The following is a 13,565-nucleotide window of genomic DNA, read 5'->3' on the forward strand; positions in this document are numbered from 1 at the left end:
ACCTGGATATTGCTAGTAAAAATCAATTAGTGACTTCCTACTTTAACACCCGTGTTACTGAATTCATTTTAAATCAAAATTAGCTTGTTTAGGAAAGGGTTTGGTTATAAACTGTTCAGGCTGGTGATGGGTCTTTTTATTTTCTGAACAATGAATAGGAGTTGTCCACAAACATCGGCAAAGAGCAGCCTTCAGAATAGTTCCATGTCAATTGCTGACACAGGCAGCTCTCATGAATCATTCTGAATTGTGATCATGTGCTACCAGCCTTCAGTGAGCTGCCAAAGAGGAAGTGCAGCTTGTTTTCTTTCTTTTTCTTGGTTCTTATGCTGCTTGTAGGAGGATGAAAGGAGGCAGGAGCAGAAGCAGCCAACCTTAATAAGGAACTCTGACAATTTCTGATCTCAAATGGAGGCTGCTGAGTGGGATTCACTGAAAAATGACACCCTGCCAGGGACCCTGACACCAGCTGTCCCTCCGTATGTAACGCTGGGCCTGACCATTGTATATACTGCTTTTTATTCCCTCCTCTTTGTGTTCATCTACATCCAACTTTGGCTGGTCCTCCACTACAGGCACAAGAGGTTCAGTTACCAAACTGTCTTTCTGTTTCTGTGCCTATTTTGGGCCTCACTTAGGACTGTGCTCTTTTCATTTTACTTCAAAGATTTTGTCACAGCCAACTCTCTCCGACCCTTCATCTTTTGGTTTCTCTACTGCTTCCCAGTTTGCCTCCAGTTTTTCACACTGACACTGATGAATCTTTACTTCACTCAGGTAAGGAATGGACATTTCTATGCCTTGGTTGGGTACCGACTACAGAATTGTAAAGCTTTACTTTTTAAAGGGTTGCAAGAGAAATGTGATTTCCTGATGTACTCAGGCAGGGGAAAAAAAGTACATGTAATGTACTTAATTTGGAACTTTGTGTTTTGGAAGGCAAATGACAAATGCTATAATGAAGCAGCCACACAGGGGAGAAGTAATAAATCTGTTGCCTGGGTAAAGGTAACATTTAACCTAGGTCTGAACAAATGTGTACTAGAAACCTTAGGGTTGTGTTTTACAGTGGCTGTCTAAAGTGCAGTTCTGCTCTTCTGCAAAATCTCCTGCCTCAGATGTTCATTAGGAAGCCTATCTCATGGCTTCACTGACCAAAAAAAAAAAAATGAGATTTTGTGGTTTACTTGCAGAAGGCTTTGCAAGGCCAGTATGAGTTATTGAGCTGGATTCTATTTCTCTTTGTGTACCAGTAATAGAATTGTTAACTAGATTCCTATTGCAGGCATAAATTATTAGTCTTATTTGTATTACAGTAGCACTGAGGGGGAGGGCCCTCTAATTGAGACTGGGGGGGGGGGGGTCCTAAAACTGAGATAAGAGCTCCACATGAGGTGCTGTACACACACACAATAAGAGTGTGCCTCAAAGAGCTTACAGTGTAAACAGATAAGACGGAATTGAGGAAAGACAGTATTATCCCTTTTTTACAAATGGAGAACTGATACAAAAAGTTTGCCTGAACAAGAAGCATGGGGGCAAGGCTGGGGTTAGAGCTTAGAGAGGAGTCCTAGTGCCTTAACCACAAAGCCAGCCTTCCTCTGAATCCTGCCCTTAGATTACCTGTATCTGCAGTGGGTCACCTTCCTGGCATAGCTGGACCTTATGGGTAATCTTCCTGCCAATTCAATCCTTGAATACGCCACTGAGACTACCTACTGAAGTGCTGGTTGTAATAAAGATTTAGTGATGTGGACTAGGACTATCTACTTAGGTCCTAAACTGGGACCGGACTGATTTCTTATACACACCTTCTAATTGGTTCCCTAGTATTGGTCTGCAAATTACAAATAATCTTACTAAAGACAAGAGCCTGACTTTTGAAACTGAGAGCCACCAAATAAGAACTGCCCTAACTGTGGTAAATGTGAAAGCAGACAGTGACAGTGATTCATGGATAATTGTGGAATCAATTGGGGGAATGGTCCAGTTTCCAAGAAATAAGTGTCCAGCATCACACAAAAGCCATTGTCACGAAATGGCATCCTCGGGCCAAATTCATACATGCATGCAACTCCCATTAAAGTCTTTTGAAAGGAGAATTTAGTAGGTTGGCCCCTGGCCAAGAAGCTAGGGATTAAGTGAGCACAGAGAATGCGCTGGGGGCTTAGTAGCACAGGTAATTGTTTCCTTTTATCTCAGGGAAAATCCAGAAAAGTTTATATGTATGTACTCACATTTTCATTTTACTTGGATTATAACATTGCTGCTTAGTAGCCGTTGGAGCTGTATAATGAATATAGTCTAGTAGAAGCGGCGAGGAGTCCTGTGGCACCTTATAGACTAACTGAAGTGTTGCAGCATAAGCTTTCATGGGCAAAGACCCACTTCGTCAGATGCAACGGCTACCCCTCTGATAGTCTAGTAGTGCAGTTAAACCAGCATCCCAATCAGCCCAATCAGCACACAGCTGCAGTCCATGTGGCATCCTCAGGGCCATACAAGTAGGCTATGTCTAGACTGGCATGATTATCTGCAAATGCTTTTAACGGAAAGCACTTTTTGCGGAAAAGCGTCATGCTAATCTAGACGCGGTTTTGCGCAAGAAAGCCCCAATCGCCATTTTCGCGATCGGGGCTTTTTTGCACAAAACAATACCGCGTTGTCTACACTGGCCCTCTTGCGCAAAAGCATTTGCGCAAGAGGGCTTTTGCCCGAACGGGAGCAGCATAGTATTTCTGGAAGAACACTGACAATCTTACATGAGATCGTCAGTGTTCTTGTGGAAATTCAAGCGGTCAGTGTAGACAGCTGGCAAGTTTTTCCGCAAAAGCAGTTGCTTTTGTGGAAAAACTTGCCAGTCTAGACGCAGCCGTAGAATATAGATAGATATTGTATAACCGGAGCCAACTTAATATATAAGACGCCTCACATGGATTCCACAGTGGTAAATTGATTGAGACCCACTACACTCTAGTGATTAAAGGAGGAAATGAAGTTAAGACTCATCAATTCCAGTCTTGACCCTGATTGTGCTGGGTCACCCCAAGTAAGTCACAACCTCTCTAAGCCTTACTTTGGCCCTCTTTAAAAAGATTGTAATACTGACATGGTGTTGTGAGGCTTTTACAATGAAATTTGCAAAGGCCTTTACAAATAATGACTGGAAGGTGCTACTCACAAGCACATGATTACTGTATTTATTGTTGTTTGCTTCCATGCTAGTTAATCCCATGGAAAGTCCCATCTGAAATCAGACTCCACCCTGCTAAAACAAGAAGTTAAGAAACACAAGCACAGCCAATGTGAGAATTAACGTAATACATGGAAAAAATGTATACATTTTTAGTTCACTTTTATTAGTTCACTTTTATTAGTTCCTTTCTTCCAACCAATTAGGAGATGGCTTGGTTTATAATTGAACATGTTCAGATTATCTTTTTTTTTTATGTGCACCTACATTTCCACAGAAGACAAGCAAGAACTAGTGTGAAAAAGGGTAGGGAGACAGCATTTGTTTTTGATAATCATTTTAACCTCACAAACCTGTTCAGAGGCCACTTTCACCCTCTCCCCCCTTCAAAACCAGACTCATGCAGTGAGGCACAGCTGCAAAGTCAAGCTGGTTAACTGTTCTGAAGAAAAGAAAGTAACTAGCAGAAGCATATAGCAGAGGTAGTAAAGATGTGAAGCTGGCAAATGTTTTCCATTTAACGGTGGAGGTGGAAGGGAAAGGAGATCCTCAAATTCTCCTAGCTAAACAACAAAACTGGTTTAACTGGTAAATGCTCAAGGATAATTTGCAAAGTAAAAGCTGTCTGAACTTGATGGGGAGTTAGCCACTACTGCAGTCTTTTGGAATAAGAGAGATGGGGGCTATGTCTATACTGGCGGGTTCTTGCACAAGTACGGCCGTTCTTGTGCAAGCATCCGCAGAGTGTCCACACTGCCTGCCTGCTCTTGCGCAAGAAGATTTACAGTAGGACGTGGTAAGAGAGGGCTTCTTGCGCAAGAGCTACGCTCTTTTCTAACAGGTGTAAGCTCTCTTACACAGGAGCTCTTGTGCAAGAGGGTAGAGTGGACGCATGGCAGGGGTTTCTTGCGCAAGAAAGCCCTATGGCTAAAGTGGGCATCAGAGCTTTCTTGCACAGGAGAACGTCCACATTGCCATATATGCTCTTGCGCAAAAGCACATCTCGCACATGGCAGTGTGGACGTGTTCTTGCACAAGAACTGTTGCGCAAGATGTTCTTGTGCAAGAAGCCGCCAGCGTAGACGTAGCCAAAGTGAGTAACATAATGCCTTTTATTGGAACAGCTTCTATTGGTCAGAGAGACAAGCTTTCAAGCTTACTCTGAGCTCCTCTTCAGGAATAAGCAAGGGCCCTTGCCTCAACTGTGCCTACAGCCGTCATGACCACAGGATGATTCAGGGCTGTTGCCCAGGCTCATGCTTTGGATTTATGGACAGGAAGGTCCCCCTATTAGCCTTGGGAACTCTAGCGTGGCCTCAGGGATTACAGGGGAACCTGGCATGGGGCAGCAGCAGGAGTCGGCCTCCCCTGCACTCACCACAGCGGCAGGATCCAGGGATATCTGACAACCTGCTCCGCTCCATCCTGCTGCCCATCTCTCAGCCTGCTGTGTTCTGCTTCACCATGGTGGTGGGAAGCGGTGCATCTTGACCCTGGCCTCAGCCTGCTCCCCTGAGCCCTGTATCACTTGTAGGAGGAGAAGGAGAAGGAGGTGGAGGAGGCGGCGGCGGCGGCAACTGGGGCCAGGGCATCTGCTTCCCATCACCACAGTAAAGTTTTCCGTTAAAAGCATTTTTGGAAGAGAGCATCTAGATTGGCACGGACACGTTTCCGCAAAAGCACTTTTTGCGGAAAAGCGTCCGTGCCAATCTAAACGCGCTTTTCCGCAAAAAAGCCCTGATCGCCATTTTCGCGATTGGGGCTTTTTTGCGCAAAACAAATCTGAGCTGTTTACACTGGCCCTTTTGTGCAAAAGTTCGGCGCAAAAGGACTTTTGCCCGAACAGGAGCAGCACAGTATTTCCGCAAGAACACTGACAATCTTACGTCAGTGCTTTTGTGGAAATTCAAGTGGCCAGTGTAGACAGCTGGCAAGTTTTTCTGGAAAAGTGGCTGATTTTCCAGAAAAACTGGCCAGTCTAAACACAGCCCATAGGAATTGTAATGCATGAGAAGAGGGTGTCAAACCTGTGGGACCAGTGAAAAAGCAATTACAGATAAACATGGCTTTGACTGATACTAAGGTTCTTTGGATTCAGTACTAGCTGCTGCTTTGGAGGAGATGGACCTTTACTGTGGGGCTTTTGATAATCTAAATGTGGCAGAGTAGTGAAGGATGCTAGAAAAAAGCATATATCATAGTTAGTAACTATCACTTCTCCAAAACCAATTGCTGCAGGAAGTGTGCATGTTTTCACAAAGGGAGACAAACATCATTTATTAATCCTGCTTCTGTATCCATGCGTTAGTCTCCTAAAGATAGGACATAATAGAACCCACTGCTTTGAGAGTAAAGTTCCTCTGCTTGGAAGCTATGAAATTACATGTCAGGTTAATGTAAGACCAAAACAAACAACAAGGATATTACTTGTGTAAAACAATAGCAGGATGCCTGCAAATAATTACACAATATGAGCTATAGCAACCCTTTGATACATCAGATAATATGTGGCAGAGTGCATGCCTGCCTACTAGGGGTGTCTGCAAAACCTGCATTTCTGCCTGCCTGACACCTGCCCCTCCCTAGACCCACAAGTTTATTTTAGCTGTTCAAAAACAACAACCATTGTGTAACTCAGCAACAGTTCTATTTCCTACTTTAAATGAAGTGAGAGGGAGGTTGGTCTGGAATTCAAGACCTTTTATTTGCAATCTCCCTGGTCAGGGTCCATTTCTCTTCTCCCTCTGCTTTACATTCATTATCACTGACAAGGTGGAACCAATACAAGTCTTGCGGTTTTGGAGGTAGTCACAAGAGCCTCAGCATTTACTCATTTAGATAGCACTTTAAATGTACCAGGTGCTTCCCAGGAGTAACGTTACATGCGGTAAAATGTAAGACAATATTCCTGATGTACAACTATACTAGAAACATTTATACCTGCACTGGTGCTAAGCCGCTGCCATAAATGGGGCTCAGGTGTTTTTACCAAGCAAATGTTAGTGACTTGATGGTAAACAGCCCTAGCCTATGGCATTGCATCCAGCAATGGCTGCTGTATTGCAAAAGCTGTGAGACAAGGCAGATAGGAGCGGGGGTTGCCAAGTGCTTTCAAGGTGTGAAGACAAACTTGCAGGGAACATGGAGGAGGGAGGAGAGTGCAAACAGAACTGTCCCATCCATAGGAGGATTCAGGAGAGCCGGCCTAGGCCCTGTGCTTTGGGGGGTCCCCTGTGGCAGCCACCTCAACTGTCTGATGGATGGGATCTGTGGGTCCAAGATAGCCTGGGGGATTACCTGCGGGGCTTGATGATGCAGGGCTTGGGGGAGTGGAACAGGCTGAGACAAGGCTGCTCCACTTCTAGCCACTACAGCGCAGCAGTCTGGGAGATGGGCAGGAGAGCAGAGCAGGCTGCTGGGTTGCTCCAGCTCCCACCGCTGTGATGAGTGTGAGGTGGCTGACCCCTACTGCCACCCTACACAAGCTCCCTGTTAATTCCCCAGCACACATAGCTCGGGGGCTTCAGAGAAGGGTGTATTGGGCAAGGGAAGGGGCAGAGCAGGGGCAGGGCTTACAGGAAGGAGTGGGGACAGGGTGGAGGCAGAGCAAGGGCAAGAAGACGCAAGGCCTGGGGGGCGGTTTGCCCCTCGTTCAGCAGCTCCCCTCCCCCTCCCCCCTCCCCCCCCCGAGTTGGCCCTGAGAGCAAAGACGGGCAAAAGACATGCTACTTCATAGGTCCCTGAAATGAGAACTGCATGCCTATGCAAAAGTCTTGCCCAAGGCCTATTTTGTACTCAAGTCCTGTTCCACTCCTTACTCTGAGGGTGAGTCTTGGATCCAGTTCAGTAAAAATGAGCTGGGTCACCTCAACGCTGGGTCTATACTGTGCCTCTTGGCCATTGGTTTCAAATAACACAATGTTCAGTGTTAAAAATGGATAATTTCCCCACTGTAGTCAGGCTATAAGAATGAGATTCTTGGCTGCATCAGCTTGCAACCCCAGAGAGTGGTCAGTGGCTATCACCACCTTTGTATTTCATACTTATGATTCTGGGACACTCCTGGTGCCAGAGAGGCCTGTGGTACAACTTAAACAGCTCTAGCTGGGGCTGTCTAAGGGTATGTCTAGACAGCACCCTTCTGTTGGAATAAGCTATACAATTTGCGCTCCACAAATTGTGTAGCTTATTCTGAGTCTAGTTTGAAAAAGCTTATTTTGTGTAGACAGTGTCAAATTTCAAAATAAGGCACTATTCTGACAAATCCCTTAACCCTTGTGGAACGGGGGTTGCAGGGATGCTGGAATAGCGCACTTGCCATTTCAGGAAATAGCAGGTGTGTTTAAAGACGCTGTGTTGCTATATCAGGATACTTCCAGTATCCCGAAATAGCACCATAGTCTAGACATACCCTAAGTTATGACGGGGTAGTGTGGACAGTCAGAACCAAACCTGGGAAGTCTGGAGCTTAGTGCATAAGCCTGTACACAGCTTGAGCTATAAAACTGTCCAGTAAACTCTTTGGCTGCATCTAGACTGGCATGATTTTGTGCAAATACTTTTAACGGAAAAGTTTTTCCGTTAAAAGTATTTGCACAAGAGAGCATCTATACTGTCATGTTCCTTTGCGCAAAAGATTTGCTTTTGCGCAAAAGCATCCGTGCCAGTGTAGACGCTCTCTTGCGCAAGAAAGCTCCGATGGCCATTTTAGCCATTGGGCTTTCTTGCAAAAGAAATTAACTTGTCTGTCTACACTGGCCCTTTTGCACAAGAATACTTGAGCAAGAGGGCTTATCCCTGAGTGGGAGCGTCGGAGTATTTGCGCAAGAATCACTGATTTTGTACAGTACAAAGTCAATGTTCTTGCACAAATACTCGCAGCCAGTCTAGACAGGCGGCAAGATTTTGCGCAAAAGCAAGCGCAAAATCTTGCCAGTCTAGATGCAGCCTTTTAGTTTTGTCTTTTGTTGATCAAGTGCAAGTATAGAGATAGCCTCTTCCTTTCAATGAAAAACTAAGGCTGTTGAATCTTTAAAAGCTAGTCTTTTCTTCAAACTTCTTATAGGGTCTTTGAGCTAAACAAGTGTTAAAAACAGAAAGATACAGCTCCATCGAGAAAATCTGTAAGGGCCAGATGCTGAAACTCTTTACCCATGCAGAAGAGTACCTTACTCTGCAACTAGATGCATTAATATCGATGCAGCTATTCATGGAGTAAGATACTGTCCAATGTGATTAAGCATGGCATAATCTGATTCTGTTTTTCTGCTTTGGTGACATGGTGGGAAGAATGCCTACTCCCTTACACTACACTTTTATTAGTAGCAATTTTTTTCTCTGCACTCGTGCAGAGAAATCTCTACACGCTTCCCAGGGTGCTACAGGTTATCCATTCCTTAACCAGAACTTCCTGGTCTGGCAGCATCCGTTGTCTGTCATGGACCATGGATGTTCCTGGACCACAGAGCCCAGAAACAGGGAGGTCTGGCGGCAGGGCAGAAGCGAGACAGGGGACACTGGTGACTCATCCGGGAGCGCAGTGTGTGGGGGGGAGGGAGAGGAGGATGGGCAGCATGGTGGGGAGTTCTGGCTCCAGCTGAGCTCCCTGGTCCCAGCGGCCGTGGAGCTCCGTCTCCAGTGGCAGCCAGGGAGCTCTTGACCTGGCCCTGGCCGTGGAGCTCTGGCCCTGTTCTGGCTCCAGCGGCTGGGGAGCTCCGGCTCTGGCCCCAGCCACAGAACCAGGTGGCTGTGGAGCTCTGTTTCAGTTGCACAGCTCTGGCCATGGGCCTCCGGCACCAGCAGTAGTGGGGCCAGTGGCATCTAGAGAGCCCTGGGGGCGGTAGGGGAGCAGCATGGGAAGGCTAGAGCCCTAGCCCAGTGGCAGCATGGGCCATGAAGGGAAGGACATTCCCTGGTCTGGCAAATCCCCTCCTTCGGGACCAGTCAGGTCCCGGGGGTGCCAGACTAGCAAGGTCCAACCTGTACTAAAAATGCTAAATTCTTGGCTACAATTTGTTGTAATAATTGGGAGTACAAATTTACCCCCCATGTGTGAGCCTAACTGTGGGAAAGCAATTGAAAGTTCACGTCCCAATAACCTGGAACAATAAATGTTGCTGAGAAAAGGTAAAGACTAACTAAATTAGTCCAAATAGGCCAGCTGCTATTGCTCAAGGCCTGTGTTAAGATCACACCCGGTAAACAAGAGAAATATGCAATCAGAAATCAATGAACCAAAACTGGTGTGTTGGAAATTAGATCTAAGTGGAGCTAAAATTATGAGGGCTGGGCTCTTTCACCACTTAGGGATGCCACCCCTCCCAGATTGGCTGGGAGTCTACTGAAAGAGGCCTTGATCTCTAGGGGGCTATTGAAAGTTATCTAGAAGATGTTAATACACCACTGAAAGTCTGGTTAGAAGCACCAAGGCTGAGGCAGGCTTCCAGCCTGCCCTGGCTCTGCACAGCTCCCAGGAGCGACTGGCACATCTCTCTGGCTCCTAGGTGCAAGAGTGGCCAGAGCATCTCTACAAGCTGCCCTCATTCTAGTGCCGATTCCACAACTCCCAGTGGCTGGGAACTGCGGCCGGAGGGCGCGGGGGGGCAGTATGGGAGTGATACCTTCAGGCAGGGGAAGTGCACTCAGCCACCTGACTGCTGCTGAGCTGAGGCGACAAACATGCCAGTCACCTCCAGGGGCTGCCCAGCTGGTGCCTACACCCTTAACCCCCTAGAGCACCCCAAACCCCTGTTTTGAGCCCCCTCCCACTCCCAAAATGCCTCCTAGAGACCAAACCCCTTACCCCAACTTCCTGACTCAGCTCAGAGCCCTCTCCTGCAATGAGACTCCCACCCAGAGCCCATACCTCGTATCCCCTCCTGCATCCCAACTCCTTGCCATAGCCCTGCACTTCCTCCCACACCCAAACTCTCTCCCAGATCCTGCACCTCCTCCTGCATCCCAACCCCTTGACACAGCTGGGAACCCCTCCTATACTCTGAACCCCACTGGGTCTATCTAAGAGCTATGTCCCCTCCCACACCCAAACCCCAGCCTGGTGAAAGTGAGTAAGGGTGGGACAGCGAGCGATGGAGGGAGGGGGGAATAGAGTGAGCAGAGGGTGGGGCCTTAGAGAAGAAGCAAGGCCAGGATATGGCTTCAGGGAAGAGGTGGGGCAAAGGTGTTTGATTGGCACCCCTACCATCACCCCCTCTAGGGGATTTTAAAAAGAAAAGTCATTCTGGCAAAAATTTACAAAAGAAGTCTCTTAAGAATCACTGCAGTGAAATCTACTATCATGGCTGCCACTTGCACCATCTCCTGAGACCCTGGGCTCTCCTGTAACATGGTTAGGCATTCGTCATCTGATCCCAAGAGATGTCCTGTGCAGTCCAGGCAAATAGATGCTTTGTCACTTCCACTGCCACCAGCTAATCCCACACTTCACTTGGATTAGGGATGTGAACGGGTGATGGTCACTGGGTAATGGTTAACTGTTATCCAGGAGTGGCCCACCATAGGCAGAGAGGCTTCCAGCAATGATCTCCAGCCTGATGTGTTTGCCAGTCTCTGAGTGGCTAACACAAGGACGTGCCATGCCTCTGCTTTCCCAGCTGTGCAGCTGCAAGTGAAAGTCTGACACCAGCGGCGGAAGCTGCATGGTTTAAAAACAAATCTTTGCTGCGCTTTCCTCTCCCCTCTTGCGTGTGCTTCTCTTTTTTTATCTTGTAGGAAATGGGCTCAGACTTTAAAGCAACAACAACCGCTTCAGTCAAGCTCAAGTAACTTTTTCTCTTTTCCTTCTCAAGGTAATAACTATTCTAGAGCCTGTCAAACAAGGGCTTGTTTTCCTTCTAAAGACTCTCTCCAGCTAAAAAAGCTTCAGGGGGTAGCCAAGTTAGTCTGTACAGACATGCTTTGTTAGTCTATAAAGTGCTACCAGACTATTTGTTGTTTTTCCAGCTAAAGAAAAAGGGAAACTGTTAAAATGAAATCCTATATAGCAAAGTTAAGTTGACTTAATTGATATCAACGATCACAAGTCTCTTTATTAACACTGGTTATGCATGTCCACACAGTGCTCCTTGTGTCAGTCAGTGCAGAGCATCTACAGACACTGCATCAACAGAGAGAGTGGATATCATTATGGGTAGCTCTCCCACGGTACTACTCACTACCTAGTGTCACTCTCTGCCACCTGAGAGCTCTGGGAACAGATTGTGGTACATCCAGGGGTTGTGCTTGCTTGCCATTCCAGGATGCAGTTCTTTCTGTCCCATCATTCTATAGACTTCCTACTTCGTTTTGCACCATTTTTCAGTTGCCCTTGCCAACTGTGCACCCGCTGTCTCTGCCTAACAGCACAGATCCTGAACTGCTGACCAATCTGGGGATGAGCTTTATGAACACAGTGTGGATGGTCCTGCCGTATTTCACAAGCTGCCAGAAAGCAACTCAGTGGTGCCGGCCCTGGTCTCTGCTATGGGAACAAATAATTTAAGATTGATGGTGGCGTTCACAGAGCAGTTTGCCATGGACTGTCAGTATTGGGCTAGGGAAACAAGCACTGAGTGGAGGGATGAGCCAGAATGGGCATTGTTTGATACCTCCTGTGTGCCAATTAGGATAACAAAACCAAGCACGGTTTCTGCACTGATGCTGTGTGTAGCTCTAACTACGTCACAAACAAATCTCTGCAGCTCATTGAGGTGGTTTTATCATATTGGCATAGCAGGTTATTACATTGGTAGGGGAGCATTTCAGCGTGTACTTCCTTGCCACTGTTTTGTTGGTGAAACCTGACTTTTGTCCACAAAACTGCGCAGTGTAGACAAAGCCTTATTTAATACTCAATATTTCAAATGCCTTAGCTGTTTTTTCCTTCTATTCTGTAACTTTAATAAAAGGATTAAATGATTATTGGTGTATCAAGGCATAAGCAGGCTGATCTGTGTATACCAAATGCTGAATCATGTTTAAAACCGTTTAATGCTGGATAGGTTCCAGGTCACATTAACACTTTTGATTATTGGGTTCATATATTTTATTGCAATGAATACAACAGATTTTACAGCAAGATAACTAATGCCTCCAAGTTCTCTCTCCATAAACACACCATTTCTTTTGGCAGTTAAGATAACTGAAGCAAGAACTGAATAAATTTCAGTAGCCTGGTTTGTATTTACACTGCTCTGGCAATGTAAAGGGGCCCTAAAGTGAATACAGATATTTTTATCCAATGGAAGGCCACGCTACATTGCCAGGGGAAAGGGCCATAATGTAAATGAGATTCAGGCCCAAGGTGTCATCAATGGCTGAGATGCACTAAAAAGTGGTACCAGTATAATTTTGTTGGTTGGGAGTATAGTCATTTATCATTATCAATGTAGTTAAACCAGTATATGTCCTATTGTGAATATAGTCATACCAGTATAAAAGTGTCTTACACTGATCTAGTTAGTTCAAATTCTTGAACTAGACTAAGTTATTCTGATATAACTGAATCTGTACAATGGTGGTTTGCCATTTGGTATAGTTTAAAGTGGCAATTTTTTTTAGTACAGATAATTCTGAAAATGCAAAAAATATGTTATGAATCCTGATAACCTGTGAGATGTATGATGGTGTTTCCCTGAAGATCATACTGTATTTGTTGATTTGTATTTCTTTTGTGAATGATGCCATTTCTCCCCCTCCCTCTTATTATTGCAGGTGATTTTCAAAGCTAAGTCAAAGTACTCTCCAGAACTACTTAAATACCGGTAAGAACTGTGCAAACATTTCATGTAGCAAATATTTTTAAATGGTTAATGATGCTTTTGATGCCCACTTCTGCCAGTAGTTTAGGAATGGGCCTAACTTTCCAACATTTAATATCTGATTTTTTTTAAAGTACTTAGGAAGTTTTAATACGTTTACAAATCCTTGCCATGTAAATATCAGAAACAAAGCAATCATTACAACCATTGGCTTTTGTTTATTCAAGAATAGAGTAATCAGATCTTTCTGTTTAACTGGCTTTCATTTTCATATTTATACAACTGGAGATTTGAAAGAATCACATTTGAGTAGAAAGCATTCAGAATGGCTACTCTCTGATCAGTGGCTATTCCCTGACTAGTTCACTTCGAAGCTTTTTATATCTGGTAAGTTCAGCTGAATGCTCATCAATAGTTAGGGGGAAAGAGCATTCAACAGTCTGGCAACAGTTGTGGGAGCAGGGAGAGGATTAAGTCAGATGTTTTAGTAGGAGAAGGAAGAACGTTGAGAGGACAAGCAACCAGGGAGGATGGGTTCAATCTGGTGACTGAGTGGAGGGGGCAGATGGATGGGTTTCCAGCAATTTAGAGCAGCAAGGTGGTAAAGGCTGACT

The 13,565-nt window shown here is 45.6% G+C and overlaps 1 protein-coding gene across 1 annotated transcript in view; it reads left to right on the forward strand.

Annotated features, from left to right (window-relative positions):
- Positions 1-288: 288 nt before the first annotated feature.
- The window catches only part of GPR137B (G protein-coupled receptor 137B), a 33,730-nt gene continuing 20,453 nt past the window's right edge, over positions 289-13,565 (forward strand). Inside the window, exons 1-2 of the mRNA XM_075924805.1 lie at positions 289-777; positions 12,905-12,954. Coding sequence (XP_075780920.1) covers positions 409-777; positions 12,905-12,954 — 419 coding nt within the window. The 5' untranslated portion in view covers positions 289-408. The remainder of the gene's footprint in view (positions 778-12,904; positions 12,955-13,565) is intronic.

This window comes from Pelodiscus sinensis, chromosome 3, assembly GCF_049634645.1.
Source record: "Pelodiscus sinensis isolate JC-2024 chromosome 3, ASM4963464v1, whole genome shotgun sequence".
Lineage (NCBI taxonomy): Eukaryota > Metazoa > Chordata > Testudines > Trionychidae > Pelodiscus > Pelodiscus sinensis.